The sequence below is a fragment of the Esox lucius genome, chromosome 19, assembly GCF_011004845.1.
Source record: "Esox lucius isolate fEsoLuc1 chromosome 19, fEsoLuc1.pri, whole genome shotgun sequence".
NCBI classification, from domain to species: Eukaryota; Metazoa; Chordata; class Actinopteri; order Esociformes; family Esocidae; genus Esox; species Esox lucius.
In genome coordinates, this window is record NC_047587.1 from 2,991,248 (window position 1) to 3,017,065 (window position 25,818).

A 25,818-nucleotide genomic window follows, 5' to 3' on the forward strand; every position below is an offset into this window, starting at 1 on the left:
CTGGGCACTCACGTTGTTTGGAATCCCTTGTTTTTGAGCCAGGCTGTGACTTGCGGAGGGCTGGAGTCAAAGGTCAGGGGGATTGAGCTGCCGGAGGGGCGCTCCAGCCGGAAGTTTCGGGGCGGGGGCTGCATCTTATCGGCAGTGATCTTCTTCAACAACTCATCATTCAACAGATTAATATGCTGTGTTCGAGCTGACGGAGTGAAGAAGAAACAGACATGGAGAGACAGAAACGGTGAGTCAAGGAAAGTATGTGTTAAAGACCTAATATTTATACGTGCGCTAAGCTCTTCTTAGCTAAGATGAGAAAACTCACAAAGACCTGGAGCTGAAACAAACAGCCATGTACGGCTGGTTGTACAGGAAGAAATTAGAGCTAAGATGGATTTATTTGGTCGTGAATTAAAGTTAAGGTGCAAGAGACTCACGATCCTTGAGGCGGCCCATTCCGAAGCTATCCCCTGGACCGAGTGGGCTGGTGGGAGATGTGCTTCTGTAGGCAGGCTGTGGGTTCACACACACACACACACACACACACACATTGGTTCTATTAAAGTGAGGACCAGCTATTCAGTACCATGAAAAAAATAACCTCAATAATTGAACCTTCATGCCTCAACTATACGTAACCCTAACTAACCCTAATTCCATCCCTGACCCAAAACCTTCCTCTGTTTTTCTTTTAGGAAAGTAAAACAGGGACACACACATACAAGAAAAAAGACATAGATGTAGGAGAACGTTGGCATACACGGTAGGTATTACCATGTCATCAGGAGGTTAGCGCAGTTCTTTTGCATTCTTTTTTACCGTGTAGTTAGTACACTGAAATTGTTTTTGAAGACAGTGTAGGGTATCCTGACAGGTGAGCGTGTGTACGGGATTACCTGGCTGTACAGGGGGTCAGCCACGCTCTCCGATTCATCCACCAGGTCCAGGATGTTGTAGGGTACATATCCCGACTGACCGCTCCTGTTCCTCAGCTTCCACCACTGCTTGTCGTCCTCCAAGACCTGCAACGCCATCACCTGCAAATCACTCCATGTCACCACAGTTCACGGGCCACGCCCTGAAAAATGTCCCCTGGTGGTTGTAGCCGAGGTCACCCACGTCTCAGGACTTAAATGATGTGTGATAGCAGGGCAGCGACCGCCACAGGTTTACAATTTACTGAATTACAAATAATGTTACTATCACATATACTGTGTTAGCATATCCTAGGGAAGCCTGGATTTACTGAGCAATCGGAACCAGAATGTTCAGACCATTGACCCCTAGAGTTCCGGATTATCTGGATAAATTGCTGAAAAGCGGGAACTCTGATACGTTTAGATAATGTTATTTGACAACTAGTTCTGTTTAACCGATAATGTGACCACATTTGAAAGCACCACCTATACTGTTTAAAAATAGCCCATTATTACGCAATACACACAAGAATGTAGGACGCCAGCCTCAGGGGTTTGACCAGGGAGGCAGACAATGTCTTTGGATCATGCTGAATACACCAGTGGATGAGCCAGGTGTGCAAGATACGAAAACTTGTTCCACTAGCTCCAGAATTATGGGAAGAATGTGCACAGAAAGCTGACTGACGTTTTAAAGACGTCTCAAGCCTTCATTTTGACAGGCTAAAACAATTGGTGCACTTCAGAATATAAACAGATGTTTAAATGGTTTTGAATTTGACTGAATTCTATCAGTGCACTAGAACAGGAGTGCAGAACGCAGCCCTGGGATTTTAGATCGAGTTTTTCAAAAGATTTCCATCCAAATGTCACCATGAAATAGGACCAAAACAGAAAACAGACAAATCGCTGAACTTGAAAGGGGTCTCATATTGTATTCATTGTAGGTTTATAGCATGGAATATATCGGCCAACTGACTCCCCTGACCATGGACTACAACCTACGACCCCCCCTGACCTATGACCCCTCCGGACCCCTACTATGGGGTAGACTATGGATGTTTGAAGCGGAGGGGGCAGCACAGCACCACTACTTCCTGAGGTAATGCTGAATACTGTGGATAAATATGTGATGTGGTGTCATTATTCCACTATTCCATACCTTAAGCACCTCGTCCTGCAGTACTGAAAGCTCGTTGGCATTACGGGCCACGAAGGGGTAGCGGATCTTGGCATATTTAGCGGTCAAAGGGGGCAGATCGTTGTGTGACCTAAAATATAACAGCGAAATAATTATAATTTAAAGGAATACTCAGCAATGTAATATACATTCTGAAATTAAACAGTAACATGGGTCAATTTTCATAACAACGAAGAGCCTCAACTCATCCATCCATTAATACTATAATATTATAACTACAACTCAATAATATAATACATAATGTCACTCCACTCACCCATTTGATGAGCTTGAGGAGTGAGTGCCAAAGAACTGTTGAGAGAGTTTTCAGGTCAGTGAAGCAGAAGAAAATGAACTACCAATGGACAGCTAGCCACCACCCTCACATATTTCCACTCCTCACCTTCTCATTCTTGTGGGGGGACATGGGGGCATGGGGTGTCCCTGATCCCTCTGTCTCCCATGGAGATGTCTTAAAAAGATCTGCTGGTGGTTCCCACCCGTTCCTGAACTTGGGGAAGTAGGGGGGACAACACTGGTCCCGCGGCCAGTCGGCTCTACAGAGAAGGAGAGGACACTTTTTAACAGTCAGCTCTACAGAGAAGGAGAGGACACTCTTTAACAGTCAGCTCTACAGAGAAGGAGAGGACACTCTTAAACAGTCAGATCTACAGAGAAGGAGAGGACACTCTTTAACAGTCAGCTCTACAGAGAAGGAGAGGACACTCTTTAACAGTCAGATCTACAGAGAAGGAGAGGACACTCTTTAACAGTCAGCTCTACAGAGAAGGAGAGGACACTCTTAAACAGTCAGATCTACAGAGAAGGAGAGGACACTCTTTAACAGTCAGATCTACAGAGAAGGAGAGGACACTCTTTAACAGTCAGATCTACAGAGAAGGAGAGGACACTCTTTAACAGTCAGCTCTACAGAGAAGGAGAGGACACTCTTTAACAGTCAGATCTACAGAGAAGGAGAGGACACTATTTAACAGTCAGATCTACAGAGAAGGAGAGGACACTCTTTAACAGTCAGATCTACAGAGAAGGAGAGGACACTATTTAACAGTCAGATCTACAGAGAAGGAGAGGACACTCTTTAACAGTCAGCTCTACAGAGAAGGAGAGGACACTCTTAAACAGTCAGATCTACAGAGAAGGAGAGGACACTCTTTAACAGTCAGATCTACAGAGAAGGAGAGGACACTCTTTAACAGTCAGCTCTACAGAGAAGGAGAGGACACTCTTAAACAGTCAGATCTACAGAGAAGGAGAGGACACTCTTTAACAGTCAGATCTACAGAGAAGGAGAGGACACTCTTAAACAGTCAGATCTACAGAGAAGGAGAGGACACTCTTTAACAGTCAGCTCTACAGAGAAGGAGAGGACACTCTTAAACAGTCAGATCTACAGAGAAGGAGAGGACACTCTTTAACAGTCAGCTCTACAGAGAAGGAGAGGACACTCTTTAACAGTCAGATCTACAGAGAAGGAGAGGACACTCTTAAACAGTCAGATCTACAGAGAAGGAGAGGACACTCTTTAACAGTCAGATCTACAGAGAAGGAGAGGACACTATTTAACAGTCAGCTCTACAGAGAAGGAGAGGACACTCTTAAACAGTCAGATCTACAGAGAAGGAGAGGACACTCTTAAACAGTCAGATCTACAGAGAAGGAGAGGACACTCTTTAACAGTCAGATCTACAGAGAAGGAGAGGACACTCTTTAACAGTCAGATCTACAGAGAAGGAGAGGACACTCTTAAACAGTCAGATCTACAGAGAAGGAGAGGACACTCTTAAACAGTCAGATCTACAGAGAAGGAGAGGACACTCTTAAACAGTCAGATCTACAGAGAAGGAGAGGACACTCTTAAACAGTCAGCTCTACAGGGAAGGAGAGTCATTGTTCTGGAAATGGGTCAATCTTCTGTTCCTGCATAACCACAACCACAATGTGCTGGGCCTGCTCTAGCCTTCTGGGGACCCGAAGGAAAATCTGATTTTGGGGGCGCTAATCAACCGCTTAGAAATGGTCCTGACCTTATGTGTCTGTGTTTTCTCATGGGTTTGCACACACACACCACACACACCACACACACCACACACACCACACACACCACACACACCACCCACACCACACACACCACACACACCACACACACCACACACACCACACACACCTGGGTCGTGTCCATCCTTCTCCCAGCAGTTCAAAAATGGTCATCTCTTTCGGTGTCAGATGACCCCTGAGGAAGTCTACAGCATCTTTGGACAGGTGAGGAGACAGCACAGATCGAGGGAGTTCTGGACCACCACAGGACTGGAGCACCTAGAGGTTAAAGGTCAGAGGTTATATACCCAGCTGTACAGGCTATTGATAGATAGATGGATGAGTAGAGGCAACGGAGGGGCAAGTTCTGGACCAAACCGGTCTCAGGCAGGTTCCTGTCCAAGTAAAAAAACAAGGAGTCAGGTATGTGTTCACTGTGTTTACTGAACATGGAACTGACTGGTATCCAGGGAGGAGTCAGGTATGTGTTCACTGTGTTTACTGAACATGGAACTGACTGGTAAGTAGGGAGGAGTCAGGTAAGGGGTGGGGCTATCGATGGGTATTGGTAATTACTGCACCTGTTCAGTATTGGTGAAGCTAAAGCCACAGTCTGGTTCAGAGGTAAACGGTTCGATTCAGGCCACACTGGGATTTTGAAATTCAACTAAGCTGCACACACACCCACACACAAACACACACAAACATATACACACACACACACACACACAAACAAACACACACACACACACACACACAAACACACACAAACATACACACACACACACACACACACAAACATACACACACACACAAACACACACAGACACACACACACACAGACACACACACACAAACACACACCCATACACAGACACAGACACACACACACACACACACAAACACACGAACATACACAGACACACGTATAAGTGATTTGTTTATCAAAATCAATATGGGGTCCAGAAAAGGAAAGTTCGTTTGGATCGGGTTTTAAATGTTAAAGAGTGAACTGGAGGGTTTTCAAAATCCCATAAAATTTATTTTCTATATTATACTCAAACCAACCACATGTGGTATTGAATCAACCGTCACCCCCTGCCCTTATGTTACCCGCCCCAAATCTAGTTAGTAGCGTGTGTGTATGTGTGTGTGTAGGTGAGTGTGTGTTGTTCTGATTTGGTTGGTTCCATGAAAGGCTTGTGCTTGTTAGTGTGTATTATGTCCACAATGACAATGAAGGGTTGGGTATGTTGAAGACTAACTCACAACAATAAATGTCTGAGAGCTGAACTCTTGGGTCAACAGTGTGGTCTCTCTTAATGCCTCCATAAATACACAGGAACACAGCACACTGACATCTAACATGGGTTATACTGAGAGTTACACAGTCACCAAGGCCTTTTTAATACTAATTATAATTAGTATGTTTTATTTCCCGAGTTGCGGGGTTTGATTTGTGTGTTTTATTTAGATTTAGCTTTAAAGAAAATAAAAATGTGCATGAAAACTTTTAAAAACACGTTCCTGTTTATTTTGTTACCCCACAATTAAAAAGTGAACCTTTTAAAGAACTGATTTGGGTTCATGCAGAAACATCTGTGATGCACAGAAAAGGGTTCTATATATTAAACCTGAAAAGGTTATAGAACACAAAAGGGTTCTTGAAAGAGTTCTCCTTAGGGAATTCATTTGTCAATCAGTGTTTATGTGTGTGTGTGTGTGTGTGTGCGCGTGTGTATGTATGTCGACAGAGTGTGTGTGTGTGGTCATGTATGGTTCTCACCAGTTCGAGGGGGCCAAAGAGAAAGTGAACCAGTTCAGCAGCACTGGGATTCTGGATGTGCTTCTTCAGCTTGGCCTGTAGGCAGCAGAGTAACAGACACACACAGTCAGAGGGAGCAGAGTAACAGACACACACAGTCAGAGGGAGCAGAGTAACAGACACACACAGTCAGAGGGAGCAGAGTAACAGACACACACAGTCAGAGGGAGCAGAGTAACAGGCACACACAGTCAGAGGGAGCAGAGTAACAGACACACACAGTCAGAGGGAGCAGAGTAACAGACACACACAGTCAGAGGGAGCAGAGTAACAGACACACACAGTCAGTTCCACACAGCCCAGACCACCAGCATTTTCAATTATCTTTTTTGGCTCCACAAAAACCTTGGACAGCATCTTCAAGGATCACCGTAGCTTTGGGATGGCAAAACCAGGGTTCATTGGGTCGCAGGTCCACTCTTTAGGACACACTTCATGTCAAATGAGCAGGACCGTGTGTGTATGGTGGGAACTCAAATGAGCAGGACCGTGTGTGTATGGTGGGAACTCAAATGAACAGGACCACGTGTGTATGGTGGGAACTCAAATGAACAGGACCGTGTGTGTATGAGGAGAACTCAAATTAACAGGACCATGTGTGTATGGTGGGAACTCAAATGAACAGGACCATGTGTGTATGGTGGGAACTCAAATGAACAGGACCATGTGGGTATTGGGGGAACTCAAATGAACAGGACCATGTGTGTATGGTGGGAACTCAAATGAACAGGACCATGTGTGTATGGTGGGAACTCAAATGAACAGGACCATGTGTGTATGGTGGGAACTCAAATGAACAGGACCATGTGTGTATGGTGGGAACTCAAATGAACAGGACCACGTGGGTATTGGGGGAACTCAAATTAACAGGACCGTGTGTGTATGGTGGGAACTCAAATGAACAGGACCACGTGGGTATGGGGGGGAACTCAAATGAACAGGACCACGTGGGTATGGGGGGGAACTCAACTCACCAGCAGGTTGAAGGACAGCTTCAGTTTCTGTAGGCTATCAACAAACTCAGCCTCGGAGGGGGGCTTGGCCCTCAGGGTCAGCATTCCCTCTGCAACAAACATCCCGACAATGAGCACCTCCATGACCGCACACAGCCTCCTACAGGGTAACCATGGTGTAACCATGTTGATACCATGGGGGCTTTAACCAAGGCGGAGTTCAGGGGGCAAGGTCTACAAACACAGCCAATGAAGTCACCACAGGTTGCCCGAGAAGCTCTACTGTTGGGCTAATCTCCAGAGGTTCAGGTCTTATTAGTTGTGCTAACAGAACTCTAGAATTCAGGCCAACACTTTGCAACGGACAAGATTAATACGGAAGACATTTAACATTCTGAACTGATGAAGTCACAGGTGAAATTGGTTGGGCTGAGTCTGACCCAAAGCCTTGAATTAAAACAAGATGATATTGGTATATAGCACAGATTAAGTACACCAGATGAATTTTGTCAGCAGGGAGTTTTCTGTCTATAGTATGAGAGCTTAGCTACGGACCAATGGTACAATACCATGTTTCATGTCCTAAAGGCAAATTAAGACAAAATGGAAAAATAGACAACGCTGTATGGATGTGGAATGTTGTCCCAGACAAAAAAAAACAAAAAATAGTTGGAAACGAGAGAAGGTAGCATAAGCTTATAATACAGGTATTGCCTGGCAACAGACAACACCGTCACAGGGTAGAAACAGGGAATGTCAGTGTTGTCAGTGAGGTGGTTGTTTCCGTGGCGACATAAGAAGAGGAGGAGACAGACAGACCTGCAGGAGCTCTCTTCTTATTCTTCTTACTCTTGTTGCGCTGGCGGAGCTGAGAGAATGCCTCTGCAGCCTTCTGCAGACGAGCCACAAAGATCTCAATGTCATCCAGGGAACAGTTCAGGATTTGCTGCACGAGGAGAGAGAGTGGAAGAAATCAAGAGGATAAATAACTGATGAATATCCACAGCCACGCTGCGAGGTTTGGTCTACACTTGCCTAGAACATCAAGTCAACAAATGTGCCTTAAATTAGTCTAACAAAGCTAAAGGGTACAGCCATGGTCGGATCCAGACAGATTTGAGACCCAGGAGTGATCAAACAGGACCCGATCTGGAACTAAGCACCAGTGGTAATCAAATAGAATCCGATGTGGACCTGAGACATAGTGGTGATCAAACAGAATCCGATGTGGACCTGAGACATAGTGGTGATCAAATAGAATCTGATGTGGACCAGAGACAGTGGTGATCAAACAGAATCCGATGTGGACCAGAGATATAGTGGTGATCAAACAGAATCCGATGTGGACCTGAGACATAGTGGTGATCAAACAGAATCCGATGTGGACCTGAGACATAGTGGTGATCAAACAGAATCCGATGTGGACCAGAGACATAGTGGTGATCAAACAGAATCCGATGTGGACCTGAGACATAGTGGTGATCAAACAGAATCCGATGTGGACCTGAGACATAGTGGTGATCAAACAGAATCCGATGTGGACCTGAGACATAGTGGTGATCAAACAGAATCCGATGTGGACCTGAGACATAGTGGTGATCAAATAGAATCTGATGTGGACCAGAGACAGTGGTGATCAAACAGAATCCAATGTGGACCAGAGACATAGTGGTGATCAAACAGAATCCGATGTGGACCTGAGACATAGTGGTGATCAAACAGAATCCGATGTGGACCAGAGACATAGTGGTGTAGAGCTCTAAGTGAAGCGTGTTCAGAATAGTTAGAGTATGACTGTGTGTTCCTTCAATAAGGTCCCAGGTAGTCCTGAAATCCCAGTTTTGGGTTCCTGGTATCAGCAGAAAATCTACTTAAACAAGGGCTGTTATTGATCATTCCAGTAATGTTCCAACGCAATATGATAAAAGAAGCTTGTGAAGGCTTCAGACTCACCACAGAGAGACAAACACACTGAGACGATAAGCTGATCACCACTGGTTGGGAACCACTGAGTTAAATGACAGCCCTGGTGACCAGTGCCTTTCTGTTGCAATATACTCTGGGTAGGGAGGACTTTCCTAAACCCTCAGATAAGCGTCTTACAGAGACTGTCAAAGAGACTGGGGCATCTACAGTGGAAGGTACAGTTGTGCTCAAAAATTTGCATACCCTTGGAGAATTGGTAATACATGTACCATTTGTAGAGAAAACATGAATGAGCAGGAAAAACACACCTTTTATTTCTTATTGGGATTCACATTCAACTGTAGATCATAATGGTACAATCATAAAAAAAACATGGCAACAAAGAACAAAATGAACTGAACCCTGTTTAAAATGCTGCCTTCATCTTGCCATCAATGTTCACAAGATTCCCTGTGCTTTTAGAGCTCACCCCCCCCAAAACATCAGTGAGCCACCACCATGCGTCACGGTGGGGATGGTATTCTGTTCACCATAGGCCTTGTTGACCCTTCTCCAAACATAGCGCTTATGGTTGTGACCGTAAAGCTCTATTTTGGTCTCGTCACACCAAATGTGCCAGTAGCTGTGAGGCGTGTCAAGGTGCTGTCTGGCATATTGTAACCAGGCTTTTTGTGGCATTGACGCAGTTAAGGCTTCTTTCTGGCAACTCAACCATGCAGCTCAATGTTGTGCTTAATGGTTGTCATATTGTGCTCCTTGAAACAACCACACCATCTTTTTCCAGACAAGCCTGTATATCACCTGAGGTTACCTGTGGTTTTTGCTTTGTCTCCTGAACAATTCTTCTTGCAGTTTTGGCTGAAATCTTTCTTGGTCTACCTGACCTTGACTTGGTATCAAAAGATCCCCGAATTTTCCACATCTTAATAAGTGATTAAACAGTACTGACTGGCATTTGCAAGGCTTTGGATATCTTTTTATATCATTTTCTTTCTTTATTAAGTTCCATTACCTTGTTACACAGGTCTTTTGACAGTTCCCCATGGCTCAGTGTCTAGCCTGCTCAGTGTATCCACCTGAGAGCTAACAAACTCATTGACTATTTGTACACAGACACTAATTGCAATTTAAAGCCACAGGTGTGGGAAATTCACCTCTAATTTAACTCTAACTATGTGATAATAAATGGCTTCATATGATCACTATCCTTAAATAGAAGACAGTTTTTTTGCATGATCAGTCATATTTTCAAAATCAATTGCAAAATGTCACATTTTCTGCCAGGGTGATGCAAACTTATGAGCACAACTGTAAGTATGAATGATGTGTGGCTTCTGTTTTCCTATTGAGATGAGGATGATTATATTATTATGATATTGTGTTGATATTATGATGATATTGTGATTATATTATGATGATACTGTGATGTTATAATGATGATATTGTGTTGATATTATGATGATATTTGTGATGATACAGTGATTATATTGTGATAATATTATGATGATATTGTGCTAATATTGTGATTATATAATGATGATATAATGAAGATAATGTGATGATAATGTGATGATATTATGATTATATTATGATAATATTGTGATGATATTGTGATGATATTAGGACGATATTGAAATTATATTGAAATGATGACAGCTGTGTGTCTTTGAATGTAAGTCTGAATACAATGTGATGATGAGACACCCACCACGTCCTTCTCGATGCGCTGGGCCAGTTTCTCATGAGACTCTGGGTCTTGCTGTGTTGAACCTCGTCTCTCTACTTCCAACACGCACACACACACACACAAGGACACACACACAAGGACACACACAGGAAAAAAAATCAATACAATGGAAAATATAAGTGAATAGTTGCATATAACCTATCAGCATGAAGGGCCCATGAACAGTAAATAGTAGGTCCTTGTATAATGCTTGTTGCGGTATTCAATATTTCATAATGAACAATCTTTCAATGCCTTAATGGATACTATAGTGTTGTTTTTTCCAATACCCATAACTGTGAGAGACAGAATCTAAAACAAAAATCCAGAAAATCACATTGTATGATTTTTAAATAATCAATTTGCATTTTATTGCATGACATAAGTATTTGATCACCTACCAACCAGTAAGAATTCCGGTTCACACAGACCTGTCAGTTTTTCTTTAAGAAGCCCTCCTGTTCTCCACTCATTACCTGTATTAACTGCACCTGTTTGAACTCGTTACCTGTATAAAAGACACCTGTCCACACACTCAATCAAACAGACTCCAACCTCTACACAATGGCCAAAACCAGAGAGCTGTGTAAGGATACAGGGATACAATTGTAGACCTGCATAAGCAATTATTAGAAAATGGAAGAAGTTCAAGATGACGGTCAATCTCCCTCGGTCTGGGGCTCCATGCAAGATCTCACCTTGGGGCATCAATGATCATGAGGAAGGTGAGGGATCAGCCCAGAACTACACAGCAGGACCTGGTCAATGACCTGAAAAGAGCTGGGACCACAGTCTCAAAGAAAACCATTAGTTACAGCGACGCCGTCATGGATTGTGGGATTGTGGGATTGTTGACGTGCTGTACTCCGCTTGCTGTTACCTACCTGGCTACCTGCCAAACTTTTTCGAATTTACTCGATATAAACTAATTGGTCAAATTTCTATTTTAGAGTTTTACCAACGCAATATTTATCTGTTGACCTCTTACCCAACTTTTCTACACCGGGACTCTTTTTGGACATAATTAATATAACTACTCACCCCTGAACACCTGAGGCTAAGTAGCACGCAAGGTCCCCCTGCTCAAGCCAGCGCATGTCCAGGCCAGTCTGAAGTTTGTCAATGACCAATTACTTTTTGGTCTAAACTCCACTCGCTGTGTTTGGAGGAAGAAGAAGGATGAGTACAACCCCAAGAACACCATCCCAACCGTGAAGCATGGAGGTGGAAACATCATTCTTTGGGGATGCTTTTCTGCAAAGGGGACAGGACGACTGCACCGTATTGAGGGGAGGATGGATGGGGCCATGTATCACTAGATCTTGGCCAGCAACCTCCTTCCCTCAGTAAGAGCACTGAAGATGGGTTGTGGCTGGGTTTTCCAGCATGACAACGACCCGAAACACACAGCCAGGGCAACTAAGGAGTGGCTCCGTAAGAAGCATCTCGAGGTCCTGGAGTTGCCTAGCCAGTCTCCAGACCTGAACCCAATAGAAAATCTTTGGAGGGAGCTGAAAGTCTGTATTGCCCAGCGACAGCCCCGAAACCTGAAGGATCTGGAGAAAGTCTGTATGGAGAAGTGGGCAAAAATCCCTGCTGCAGTGTGTGCAAACCTGGTCAAGAACTACAGGAAACGTATGATCTCTGTAATTGCAAACAAAGGTTTCTGTACCAAATATTAAGTTCTGCTTTTCTGATGTATCAAATACTTATGTCATGCAATAAAATGCTAATTAGTTACTTAAAAATCATACAATGTGATTTTCTGGATTTTTGTTTTAGATTCCGTCACTCACAGTTGAAGAGTATCTATGATAAAAATGACACACTTCTACATGCTTTGTAAGTGGGAAAACCTGCAAAATCGGCATTGTATCAAATACTTGCACCATCCTATTTGCACCATCCTATTTAAGAATAATGGGAGTTACTGTCTTCATATAACTGGTGGCCACAGATAATCTTGCTAATTTCCAGATGCACTGCTCTCATTAATATCCATCCTGATTTACATTTACAAAATGTTATCATGTTTTTCTAATTAAATTCAATAGAAATCAAAGTTTTTCGCTAGAATGATAAAACAACTTCCTATCGCTCCAGGAGACTCAGATTAGCAGTACTATGCTCATTGAGACGTATCACTCCACCACAAACTGACCTTTAGTTAAATCAGCGAAAGAGCTTTAAGGCAGGACAACCTAGCATCCAATGACTGAGGATATTCCATCTCACACCCGATGGTTCAGGAAGTAAAACAGCAACTGATAATCCCCAAAAGATTTTGCATTATTATTTTCTTCCCTCCCCATTTCCAATTTGCAGGTTCATTATTGCTTTTTAAAGACTCAATGTAATTAATATGCCTTAATAACAAACATATTTTATACAAACCCGATTCCAAAAAAGTTGGGACACTGTACAGTTGTGAATAAAAACAGAATGCAATGATGTGGAAGTTTCAAATTTCAATATTTTTTTCAGAATACAACATAGATGACATATCAAATGTTAAACTGAGAAAATGTATCACTTTAAGGGGAAAATAAGTTGATTTAAAATTTCAAGGCATCAACACATCTCAAATAAGTTGGGACAAGGCCATGTTTACCACTGTGTGGCATCCCCTCTTCTTTTTATAACAGACTGCAAACGTCTGGGGACTGAGGAGACAAGTTGCTCAAGTTTATGAATAGGAATGTTGTCCCATTCTTGTCTAATACAGGCTTCTAGTTGCTCAACTGTCTTAGGTCTTCTTTGTCGCACCTTCCTCTTTATGATGCGCCAAATGTTTTCTATGGGTGAAAGATCTGGACTGCAGGCTGGCCATTTCAGTACCTGGATCCTTCTTCTATGCAGCCATGACATTGTAATTGATGCAGTATGTGATCTGGCATTGTCATGTTGGAAAATGCAAGGTCTTCCCTGAAAGAGACGACGTCTGGATGGGAGCATATGTTGTTCTAGAACTTGGATATAACTGTCAGCATTGATGGTGTCTTTCCAGATGTGTAGGCTGCCCACGCCACACGCACTCATGCAACCCCATACTATCAGAGATGCAGGCTTCTGAACTGAGCGCTGATAACAACTTGGGTTGTCCTTGTCCTCTTTAGTCCGGATGACATGGCGTCCCAGTTTTCCAAAATGAACTTCAAATTTTGATTTGTCTGACCACAGAACACTATTACACTTTGCCACAGTCCATTTTAAATGATCCTTGGCCCAGAGAAAACGCCTGCGCTTCTGGATCCGGTTTAAATACGGCTTCTTTTTTGACCTATAGAGTTTTAGCCGGAAATGGCACGGTGGATTGTGTTCACCAACAATGTTTTCTGGAAGTATTCCTGAGCCCATGTTGTGATTTCCATTACAGTATCATTCCTGTATGTGATGCAGTGCCGTCTGAGGCCCCGAAGATCACGGGCATCCAGTATGGTTTTCCGGCCTTGACACTTACGCACAGAGATTGTTCCAGATTCTCTGAATCTTTGGATGATATTATGCACTGTAGATGATGATAACTTCAAACTCTTTGCAATTTTTCTCTGAGAAACTTTCTGATATTGCTCCACTATTTTTTGCCGCAGCATTGGTGATCCTCTGCCCATCTTGACTTCTAAAGGACACTGCCACTCTGAGAGGCTCTTTTTATACCCAATCATGTTGCCAATTGACATAATAAGTTGCAAATTGGTCCTCCAGCTGTTCCTTATCTGTACATTTAACTTTTCTGGCCTCTTATTGCTACCTGTCCCAACATTTTTGGAATGTGTAGCTCTCATGAAATCCAAAATGACATCACAAAATGTCTCACTTTCAACATTCGATATGTTATCTACATTCTATTGTGAATTAAATAGTTTATGAGATTTGTATATTATTCCATTCCTTTTTTACTCAGAATTTGTACAGTGTCCCAACTTTTTTGGAATCGGGTTTGTATTTACATGGTTAGAATTTTATTTTATAATAATTATGTTAAATGGGCATGTCGACAGCTTGAATTCGTTTTTTTCTTGGTTTAAGTTTTAGGTTATTGGAAAAAATAACAATTGGGGTAAGGGTTAGAATCAGTGTCAGGCATTAGGGCTAGGGTTAAGGTAAGGTTAAGAATTGGACTATTTAAAAAAAAAAATTGTCACCTTTAGTGTCCCCAATTAAAATAGCCAATTCAAAAAGTGTGTGTGTGTGTGTGTGTGCTTTTATATGTTAATTTGTGTGTTTGGTAGTCTCACCCTGTCCCATGTCCATGGCAGCCACACGACCCTTGACCCCGGGGCCAGGGCCTTTTGGGGACGAGGACGGAGGGATGATGGTCTCTCTGTGACGCTTCATCTTCTCCTGGTTCACCCTTACAGAAGGACAGGAGAGAGGAGAGGATTCTCAGAGAGAAACACTAACCATCGTCCAGAAGTCCCTTCATAAACGTCACTGAGGGAGACACTGATATAGGTCTTCCTCCCAATAATAGATTTATTTCTTTACTTCAAGGTCTGTGGACGCATCTTCTTCCCATGTTTGTTGTCACCCAGGGCGCTGTCAATGTCTGCATGGACCAGCTCTGCCTGCAGGAAACACACAGGGAACATGATTGGCTCAGGACAGGATTTTTTTAGGTACACATTTTTCAGACATTTTCATGCTTTATTAGAGAGAAAAGGGAAAGTTGGAAGGGAGGGTTTTTCCTGGAAGAGCAGTAGGTCAGATTTGAGTCCATGCTACAGCGGTACATGTGCACTAGAACGACGGATTGGACTCCTGACCCACCCCAGGTCACCCCGCCTCCAAGCACCGCCTCCCCAAAATCATAATCTTTTGTCAAAATGCGAGGAAATGGAAAGGGTCACGGGAGATTTAAGTGGGTGGGGACAGACGTCTCGTATTGATGACATCAGACTCACCTCCACCTCGTCACAGTGGAAGAAGTGTATGTCAGGCCGGTGCTGGTCGTTGTCTTGGCAAACCAGCAGCAGGACAGAGGGATACCTGGTCTGGTTCAACACTGTCTGGCTGTGGTGGATTGTAGACAGGGGGAAGTTCTCCAGCTCCTCCTATAGGCGTGGGGGGGGGGGGGGGGGGGGGGGGGGGGGCGGGGAGTAGCAGAGGGATTAGAGGAGGACAGAGGGAATTCACGCCCAGTCCTGTTACTACTTACATATTTCCTTTGTCTCATCAGATTTTTCTCAACACGGCAAATCAAACATTATTTATAAATTGCAGATCTTACACATGATGCATTTTAAAGTGCTTGAAAAAAATATATAACGAAATGTGGGACTGATAAAACACAAATTATTGTAAAAAAATAAATAAAAAATGTTCTCCCAAGAAATGCACAAAAATAAATCAAATGAAATAGGATTTAAAAATAAGTATGAATAAAAGCTCCCTGAGCTTTTCATAACCGCCAGCTGTCCCACACAGGATGTTTTCGCAGGTTTCTGTTGTTAAAAAACTGTTGATGTGATCTCAAATCACATTCTGCTGCAAACTGAAATGAACTCCCCGTGGTGGTGGGGGGGGGTCCTCTACCTGACAACCTGACTTCCAGCCTGGTCCCAAAACCCTTGGTGCTTTCACCCTCACACCCAACACACCCTCACACACAACACACCCAACACACCCTCACACCCAACACACCCTCACACACAACACACCCAACACACCCTCACACACAACATACCCTCACACACAACACACACAACACACCCTCACACACAACACACCCTCACATACAACACACCCTCACACACAACACACACAACACACCCTCACACACAACACACCCTCACACACAACACACACAACACACCCTCACACCTGTTTTAAATGAGTCATCATGGTGTCTATTCAGGTTGATCGTTTCCACCCTCCACTCACGGTTAATTGTGGTGCCGTACCTTTTTATAAAAGTGAAGAACGTGATCATCCGTGTCTGTGTTATTTTGTTGAGTGTGTGTGTGTGTTTATGAGTGTGTGTTTATGTGTGTGATTTAATGTGTTTATGTGTGCGTGTGTGTGTGTTTGTGTGTGCGTGTGTGTTTATGTGTGAGTGTGTGTGTGTTATTCCAGTCCTACCTGAGTATCGACATCCAACAGTCGTACTGCCTTATCAGTGACCTGCAGCAGAACCTCCTGGGTCCAGATCTTGTCTTTGGAGTCCAGCAGCACCAGCTTCCGGATGGCATCGTCCACTGTAGCGATGGACTCTGTCTTGTCCATAACAAAGGTGGACAGGTGCTGGAGACGGGCGGGGTTGGTTAGAGTGGGTCTTTTTTTCTGTACTCAGTTTTTTTAATCATTGAACATAAATTGTATGTATAAACATGTACACTCGGGGCTCAGCTGTAAAAGAGACCAGTCTTAGTTCCTTTTTTAAAGAAAGGTTTAATAACAATAATAACACTAATCTTTTACCTCAGTTTCCCCTGATTACTACTAAGACCAGTGTACCTGTGAGGTGCTCTCACCAGCATGTTTCCCATCCATGTCAGTGAATGTTCTATGTGTATTTCTGACTATGTATCACCTTGTTTTGACTATATTGATGATATAAGTGCTAGCTGATTGTTCCTGGCCAAAAAACGTTCAGTCTGACCACGGAAACCAAGAGTGTGTGTGGCTGGGTGTGTGTGTGCGTGGGTGTATGTGTGTGTGTGGACGTGTGTGTGTGTGCATGGGTGTATGTGTGTGTGTGTGTGTGTGTGTGTGTGTGTGTGTGTGCGTGTGTGTGTGTCTGTGCGTGTGTGTGTGCAAGTGTGTGTGTGCATGGGTGTGTATGGGTGTGTGTTTGTGTGTGTGTGGACGTGTGTGTGTGTGCGAGTGTGTGCGCGTGTGTGTGTGCGTGGATGTGTTATCTGTGATTGATGTGCCATGTGGTCTGATAATAGTTACATATCTAAAATAATCAAAAAAAATTCAACCACTGATTCACAGGGTTCAAAGTTCAAAACAGCATATTTGCTGGCACTACAATTAACTGTCCTGCTAAAAAGTGCAGCTTAAAGGGACACAAATTATCTACTGAAATGTCACCTAAAAAGAGTTTTACAATCAAAGACCTACTGTTGTTAAAATTCATGAAAGCTCTCTATTCACATTGTTTATGCTAAAGTACCCCGTTTCCTGACATTTTTCTGGCTATTTTTACAACCCTGTGCCCTTAAATGGCACACCATCAAATATTAACCATGTAGGTACCAGACAACCTTTGCCTTTGAGGTAATGGACGCAACCCGTCTCTACACACATCATAGAGGTGTGTTAGCGTCCTCTGAAGGTCCCATTTGAGTTCAAAGAAACGAGTTAAACCAACATCTACCAACATTGGGACAGAGCAGACCTCTCGATTGTAATATCAAGAGACGGAGGATTTAAAGATGGAGGATTAAAAGGCCTGGTAAAGGAGCACTTTCTTAACAGACGGAGAACGAGAGGGGAAGCACTTCTCACCTCCACATGATACTGAGACGTCTCCTGCATGATAACATTGGAGTTGGAGTACTTCTTCCGTTGCTCTGTAACGAAAACAGACAGGACAGTGACCTTCCGGCAACAAACAGAAACAGCTCCTCGGTTACAGCGTGAGATCCACAGTCAAGAGGGTTAAAACGAGTCGGAGAAGAGGAAGACTCCTTCCTTCCTGTGACACTGACCTGCGGTCCACATGCTGAGCTGCTCTGGACTCTGTGTTAATGTGTGCGTCGTGTAGGTGGACATTTATGTTAGTCAGCAGGTAATTAGGACCATAAGGAAGTGGAAGGGTTACTGTTAACGAAGAATGCACTAACACACACACACCACACACACACAGAAGGGTAAATCCAGGGTATGGACGTGCACAAACACACACACCCAGTATTACTGTACACACACACACACACACAGGGGTAAATCCAGTGTATGGACGTGCACAAACACACACACCCAGTATTACTTTACACACACACACACACACACACTTAATATTTTAGATTCTTCAAAGTAGCCACCCTTGATGCCTTGATGACTCTTTGCAAACACTTGGAATTCTCTCAACCAGCTTCAAGAGGCAGTCACCTGGAATGCATTTCAATTGACAGGTTTGCCTTATTTATAGTTAATTTGAGGAATTTCTTTACTTCTTAATGCGTGTGACAAGGTAAGGTTGGTATAAAGACAACCATCATCATGTCTGTACTGTAGTAGTTCATATTATGAAAAGAACAGCTCAAATGAGCAAAGAGAAACAACAGTCCATTTTTACTTCAAGTAAGTCAATCCAGGCTGTCAGTCAACATGAAAAAGTGTTGTTGCAAAAACCATCCAGTGTGAAACTGGGCCTGATGAAAACCGCCAGAGGAAAGAAAGACCCAGTTTCCACTGCTGTGGAGAAGTTCATTAGAGTTACCAGCCTCAGAAATCAATTAACTGCACCTCAGATTGCAGCCCAAATAAAAGAGTTCAAGTTACAGACACGTCTCAACATCAACTGTCCAGAGGAGAGTGGGTGAATCAGGCCTTCATGGTTGAATTGCTACAAAGAAACCACTACCAAAGGACACCAGTAATAAAATGAGACTTGCTTGGGCCAAGAAACGTATTAGAAATCCTTTGGTCTGATGCGTCCAAATTTAAGATTTTTGTTTAATCCACTGTGTCTTTGTGAGACACTGATTGGGAGAACAGATGATCTTATGACAAATGATAATAATGCAATGATAATGTAAATACATACATATGAACCTCTGATGCCTTCTCCCCCTTCAACCAAGCACTGTCATTCAGTTCATTACTCTGGTTTGCACTACGAGCTCCCATAAGCAGTAAAACTCCTCTACTTCACAAACTAAATCTGGCCGACAAACTTCCTTTCCTTCCTTCCCTTCTGTACTCTCTGAATTAAGCTCCGCCCTCTGTCACGCCTTCAAAGAGTTTCCAATGGTCCAAACCTCTGCAGCCAGTCTTCTCACCCACACCAGGTCCTGGCAGCACATCACCACCATCCTCCATGATCTCCACTGGCTCCCTGTGTCTCAACTCATTACCTACAAGGTCCTTCTGATGACATACAAAGCCCTTCACTTCCTTGCCCCTCCACATCTGTCTGACATCCTTATTCCCTACCAACCAACTAGCTCTCTCTGCTCCGGTGTAGCAGGACATTTCACTGTCCCCAGATCGAGGTCGCAAAGCTTTGGGACATGGCTTTCAGTGGGGTTCCAGAGTTTTGGGACAGGGCTTTCTGTGGGGTTCCAGAGTTTTGGGACAGGGCTTTCTGTAGGGTTGTAGAGACTTGGGACAGGGATTTCTGTAGGGTTGTAGAGACTTGGGACAGGGATTTCTGTAGGGTTGTAGAGCTTTAGGACAGGGTTTTCTCTAGGGATGCAGAGCTTTGGGACAGGGATTTCTGTAGGGTTGTAGAGCTTTAAGACAGGGTTTTCTCTAAGGTTGTAGAGCTTTAGGACAGGGCTTTCTCTAGGGTTGTAGAGCTTTAGGATTTCTCTAGGGTTGTAGAGCTTTAGGACAGGGCTTTCTCTAGGGTTGTAGAGCTTTAGGACAAGGGTTTCTGTAGGGTTGTAGAGCTTTGCAACTGGGATTTCTGTAGGGTTGTAGAGCGTTAGGCCTTTCTCTAGGGTTGCAGAGCTTTGGGACAGGGATTTCTGTAGGGTTGTAGAGATTTACGACTGGGATTTCTGTAGGGTTGTAGAGCTTTAGGACAGGGCTTTCTCTAAAGTTGCAGAGCTTTGGAGACAGGGCTTTCTGTAGGGTTGTAGAGCTTTAGGACAGGGTTTTCTCTAGGGTTGCAGAGCTTTGGGACAGGGATTTCTGTAGGGTTGTAGAGCTTTAGGACAGGGCTTTCTCTAAGGTTGCAGAGCTTTAGGATTTCTCTAGGGTTGCAGAGGTTTGGGACAGGGATTTCTGTAGGGTTGTAGAGATTTAGGACAGGGATTTCTGTAGGGTTGTAGAGCTTTGGAGACAGGGCTTTCTGTAGGGTTGTAGAGCTTTAGGACAGGGCTTTCTCTAGGGTTGTAGAGCTTTAGGATTTCTCTAGGGTTGTAGAGCTTTAGGGCAGGGCTTTCTGTAGGGTTGTAGAGACTTGGGACAGGGATTTCTGTAGGGTTGTAGAGACTTGGGACAGGGATTTCTGTAGGGTTGTAGAGACTTGGGACAGGGATTTCTGTAGGGTTGTAGAGCTTTAAGACAGGGTTTTCTCTAAGGTTGTAGAGCTTTAGGACAGGGCTTTCTCTAGGGTTGTAGAGCTTTAGGATTTCTCTAGGGTTGTAGAGCTTTAGGACAGGGCTTTCTCTAGGGTTGTAGAGCTTTAGGACAAGGGTTTCTGTAGGGTTGTAGAGCTTTGCAACTGGGATTTCTGTAGGGTTGTAGAGCGTTAGGCCTTTCTCTAGGGTTGCAGAGCTTTGGGACAGGGATTTCTGTAGGGTTGTAGAGATTTACGGCTGGGATTTCTGTAGGGTTGTAGAGCTTTAGGACAGGGCTTTCTCTAAAGTTGCAGAGCTTTGGAGACAGGGCTTTCTGTAGGGTTGTAGAGCTTTAGGACAGGGTTTTCTCTAGGGTTGCAGAGCTTTGGGACAGGGATTTCTGTAGGGTTGTAGAGCTTTAGGACAGGGCTTTCTCTAAGGTTGCAGAGCTTTAGGATTTCTCTAGGGTTGCAGAGCTTTGGGACAGGGATTTCTGTAGGGTTGTAGAGATTTAGGACAGGGATTTCTGTAGGGTTGTAGAGCTTTGGAGACAGGGCTTTCTGTAGGGTTGTAGAGCTTTAGGACAGGGCTTTCTCTAGGGTTGTAGAGCTTTAGGATTTCTCTAGGGTTGTAGAGCTTTAGGGCAGGGCTTTCTGTAGGGTTGTAGAGCTTTACGACTGGGATTTCTGTAGGGTTGTAGAGCTTTGGGACAGGGATTTCTGTAGGGTTGTAGAGCTTTAGGACAAGGCTTTCTGTAGGGTTGTAGAGCTTTGCGACTGGGATTTCTGTAGGGTTGTAGAGCTTTAGGCCTTTCTCTAGGGTTGCAGAGCTTTGGGACAGGGATTTCTGTAGGGTTGTAGAGCTTTAGGACAAGGCTTTCTGTAGGGTTGTAGAGCTTTGCGACTGGGATTTCTGTAGGGTTGTAGAGCTTTAGGCCTTTCTCTAGGGTTGCAGAGCTTTGGGACAGGGATTTCTGTAGGGTTGTAGAGATTTAGGACAGGGCTTTCTCTAGGGTTGTAGAGCATTGGGACAGGGATTTCTGTAGGGTTGTAAAGCTTTAGGACAGGGATTTCTGTAGGGTTGTAAAGCTTTAGGACAGGGATTTCTGTAGGGTTGTAGAGCTTTAGGACTTTCTCTAGGGTTGCAGAGCTTTGGGACAGGGATTTCAGTAGGGTTGTAGAACTTTAAGACAGGGCTTTCTCTAGGGTTGCAGAGCTTTGGAGACAGGGCTTTCTGTAGGTTGTAGAGATTTAGGACAATGCTTTCTGTAGGGTTGTAGAGCTTTAGGACAGGGCTTTCTGTAGGGTTGTAGAGCTTTAGGACAGGGCTTTCTGTAGGGTTGTAGAGCTTTAGGACAGGGCTTCCTGTAGGGTTGTAGAGCTTTAGGACAGGGCTCCCTCTAGGGTTGCAGTGCTGTAGGGACAAGGCCCTTTCTAGGGTTGCAGTGCTGTGGGGACAAGGCTCTCTCTAGGGTTGCTCCTAGGCTCTGGAACACACAGCCTGAATCCATCCACTACTGGCTCTGTAGTATATCTATATTTCTAACACCATGGTATTATGGCTTACATTTCATAAAGTATGGGGTTAAAGATAAAGATAAGTGTGTGTGTCTTCACAGCAGCGCTGGTTAACTTCCTTGTTGAGTGAACCCAGTGGATGAAGGAAGTGCTGAAGGAAGGAGACCATGAAACAACATCCAAATTATGTTTTATTATCATACTGCAGATTAATGTTGTTACCTTGGTTAATAAATGTTATAATAGGTTGACTCTAGGAAGGCCTAATATGGATGTCCTTAGTATTTAATGAACATATAGTGGTAAATATCTCCTCTCCTCTCATCCCCTACCTCCTTCTCTCCTCTCCCCTAACTCTTCATCTCCTTGCTCCTACCTCCTGCTCTTATCCTATCCTCATTTTTACCCCTTTCTCTCCCTGCCTTTTCTGTCCTACCTCCTCATCTCCTCTCCCCGCCCCAACAACTCAATTCCTTCCTGAAAACAAATAACATTTGGAGAAGCCCCAAAATGTGCTTCATTGGAAGCATGTGTTTCAGATATTAGGAAGTGGATGACAGATAACTTCTTGCTTTTAAACTCAAGAAAAACAGAAATGCTTGTTTTAGGACCCAAGAAACAAAGAACTTTGTTGGCAGATCTCACTGTGAACCTCGACAGCTGCATGGTTGTATTCCAAAAATCTGTAAGAAACCTCTGTGTTACCCTTGACCCTGACCTTTCTTTTGATGAACCTATAAAATATGTCTCAACATCTTCGAAACATCAGAAACTTTCTATCAAAAACTGATGCAGAAAAACTCATTCATGCTTTTGTTACTTCTAGACTAGATTACTGCAATGCTCTACTTTCTGGTCACCTTGACAAATCAATAAATAAACTTCAATTATTGCTGCACACGGCTGCTAGAATCCTAACAACAAAGAACATTTAACACAGTACTCCAGTACTAGCCTCTTTACACTGGCTGCCTGTTAGGGTTGGGCTGTCTTGCCAGGTGGGCTCTCATTGCCACTGGGATGTCCTCCCTCTAATGCCATTCAGGGACGGAGTCACTGGCTTGTTGTTGTCTCTCTGTTATGCATATCGTGCAATTGGGCTGTACTCTGCTGGCCATACTCGGCCCTCATTCAGGGGGGTTGCGGTTGGTGGGTGTCCCTTTGGTTGGTGCTTGGCAATGTGGGTGGATAGATTTCCTGCCTGTTGGGCCCTTTCCAGGGCTTCCCCCGAATAGGGCCACAGTGTCACTGGATCCCCATGTCTCAGACCCAAGGTTTTACGCTGCTATATTATTGTGCTTGGGGAGTAGGGTCAGTTCTCATTCTCCACTATAAATCCCTGTAGATCTAAGGAATGAATTTTCAAAATGTTTCCTGTCTCCTGTGGCCCACACCTGAGGAGTACCAGGCCTGAAAGACCCGTTGCTGTCCCTGTCCAAAGTCCTCCTGGTTGTGTTGCAGATCAAGACGATACCTGACGATTTCAGCTGCCACTGTGCTGACACCTCCCCCGTGTTGTCCCTGTCCTTGTCCATCTGGTCATGCTTACGACCTGGACTACATTTAAATAAGACTCTAGACTCAGCCCACATGCATTTATTAATTATTACAATTAGGACTCTTAATATGTTCACCCGGCACAGCCAGAAGAGGACTGGTCACCCCTCTGAGCCTGGTTCCTCTCTAGGTTTCTTCCTAATTTTCAGCCTTCTTAGGGAGTGTTTCCTAGCCACTGATATTCAACACTACTGTTGTTTGCTCCTTGGAGTTTAAGGCCGGGTGTTTTGTAAAAGCACTTTGTGACAACTGTTGATGTAAAAAGGGCTTTATAAATACATTTGATTGACTGAACCTGATTGATCCCCTACCCCCTCTCCCATACCTCTTCCTCTCCTCCCCTACCTCCTCCTCTCTGAAACCTCCTCCTGATCTCCTCTCTATCATTGGCTGAACCAAGTGACATACAACACATTACCAGACCAGATGTCTTGTCTCTGTGCGAGTCCTAAATGCCACTCTCTTCCCTACATAGCACACTACTTTAGACCAGGGTCCACAGGGGTTCTATTGGGATTATGGTGCCATTTGGGCCCTCTGTGAAAGCCGAGCTTTTCCCCATCATGTCTTATGGATGAGTGACATTCAGGCCAATCCATTCACAGCGTCTCTGACGCGACACAGGGCAGAGCAGAAACATTCCAACCACCTCAGCCGGGCTTTGCTGGGCTCTGCTAGTCCAACTAGCTGAACTGAAAAACAATTTTGCAGAGTGAGCAGAACCTTCTAACTGGGAGGAGGTTTGTCCATAGTTTGTTTCATTCATTCCTGTTTTGATTTCACTTGTTTAAACTAAAACAACTACAATAACATACCCATTATATTTTGGTTAAAATATGTTAGGGTTTAATAAAAAATATTTAAATGAAACATTAGCAAACCCTGCCTGTCTTTCACTCCAGACAAAAATGTAAGTAATAAACCCTGGTTTAAGAAGGTCTAACACCATTAAGTCCAGGTTTAAGAATGTTTAACACCATTAAGCCCAGGTTTAAGAATGTTTAACACCATTAAGCCCAGGTTTAAGAATGTTTAACACCATTAAGCACAGGTTTGAGTATGATTAACACCATTAAGCACAGGTTTGAGTATGATTAACACCATTAAGACCAGTTCAAATAATTTATTGTACGCTATTGTCCTATTCTGATGAATATGTCACTGAATCATCTTATTAAGGTGAACATAGCCTCATCATAAAACACAGCCTATTCATAAAACACAGCTTCTTCATGAAACACAGCCTCTTCATGAAACACAACCTCATCATGAAACACAGCCTCTTCATAAAACACAGCCTATTCATGAAACACAGCCTCTTCATGAAACACAGCCTCATCATGAAACACAGCCTATTCATTAAGCACAGCCTCTTCATGAAATACAGCCTCTTCGTGAAACAGACTCATCATGAAACACAGCCTCTTCATGAAACACAGCCTCATCATGAAACACAGCCTCATCATGAAACACAGCCTCTTCATGAAACACAGCCTCATCATGAAACACAGCCTCTTCATGAAACACAGCCTCATCATGAAACACAGCCCCTTCATGAGCTGATACATTTTGACTGCAAATATGCAGTTATACCGTGAAGCAAATGGAATTTCTGTCTTTAGCATTCTAGAATGCTTTGATACAGGAAGTGGCTCTGATGTTTACTACAAACACAAACACACACAAACACCCATTTCCAAAAAAAGCTATATTTTAAATGCATTTTTGGAACGCTGGTGAAGTATTATTTTTTTCATTAGTAATGCTTTATTGTTGTTTGTATTTTAATGTGTGAATTTATTTGGACCACTTAAAGATATACTACCTATCAAATTATAATTAAATTTTTGATTAAAAGTTTAACACACACACACACCACACACACACACACAAACACACACTGAACCAAAAGACTACAATTGACTACAAGACTACAAAAGACCAAACAAATGTACAATTGTAAAGCAACAAGCTACAATAGCTTTGT

General features: G+C 43.6%; 1 protein-coding gene across 6 annotated transcripts in view; it reads right to left on the bottom strand.

Annotated features, from left to right (window-relative positions):
* The window catches only part of eps8l2 (EPS8 like 2), a 49,264-nt gene that overhangs the window by 1,737 nt on the left and 21,709 nt on the right, over positions 1 to 25,818 (bottom strand). For 3 of the 6 annotated variants that reach the window (XM_029114977.2, XM_029114978.2, XM_029114974.2), the window contains 16 exons: positions 18,032 to 18,096; positions 16,658 to 16,819; positions 15,481 to 15,630; positions 15,065 to 15,144; positions 14,815 to 14,930; positions 10,559 to 10,632; positions 7,744 to 7,870; positions 6,946 to 7,034; positions 5,933 to 6,007; positions 4,277 to 4,425; positions 2,495 to 2,648; positions 2,369 to 2,403; positions 2,074 to 2,182; positions 891 to 1,031; positions 432 to 507; positions 13 to 196 (listed from right to left, as the gene is read on the bottom strand). In XM_029114977.2, coding sequence (XP_028970810.1) covers positions 13 to 196; positions 432 to 507; positions 891 to 1,031; positions 2,074 to 2,182; positions 2,369 to 2,403; positions 2,495 to 2,648; positions 4,277 to 4,425; positions 5,933 to 6,007; positions 6,946 to 7,034; positions 7,744 to 7,870; positions 10,559 to 10,632; positions 14,815 to 14,930; positions 15,065 to 15,144; positions 15,481 to 15,630; positions 16,658 to 16,819; positions 18,032 to 18,096 — 1,786 coding nt within the window. Of the gene's footprint in view, positions 1 to 12; positions 197 to 431; positions 508 to 890; positions 1,032 to 2,073; positions 2,183 to 2,368; positions 2,404 to 2,494; positions 2,649 to 4,276; positions 4,426 to 5,932; positions 6,008 to 6,945; positions 7,035 to 7,743; positions 7,871 to 10,558; positions 10,633 to 14,814; positions 14,931 to 15,064; positions 15,145 to 15,480; positions 15,631 to 16,657; positions 16,820 to 18,031; positions 18,097 to 18,234; positions 18,314 to 25,818 lie in introns of those variants that run through there. The other 3 variants (XM_029114979.2, XM_029114975.2, XM_029114976.2) reach the window with 3 other exon arrangements.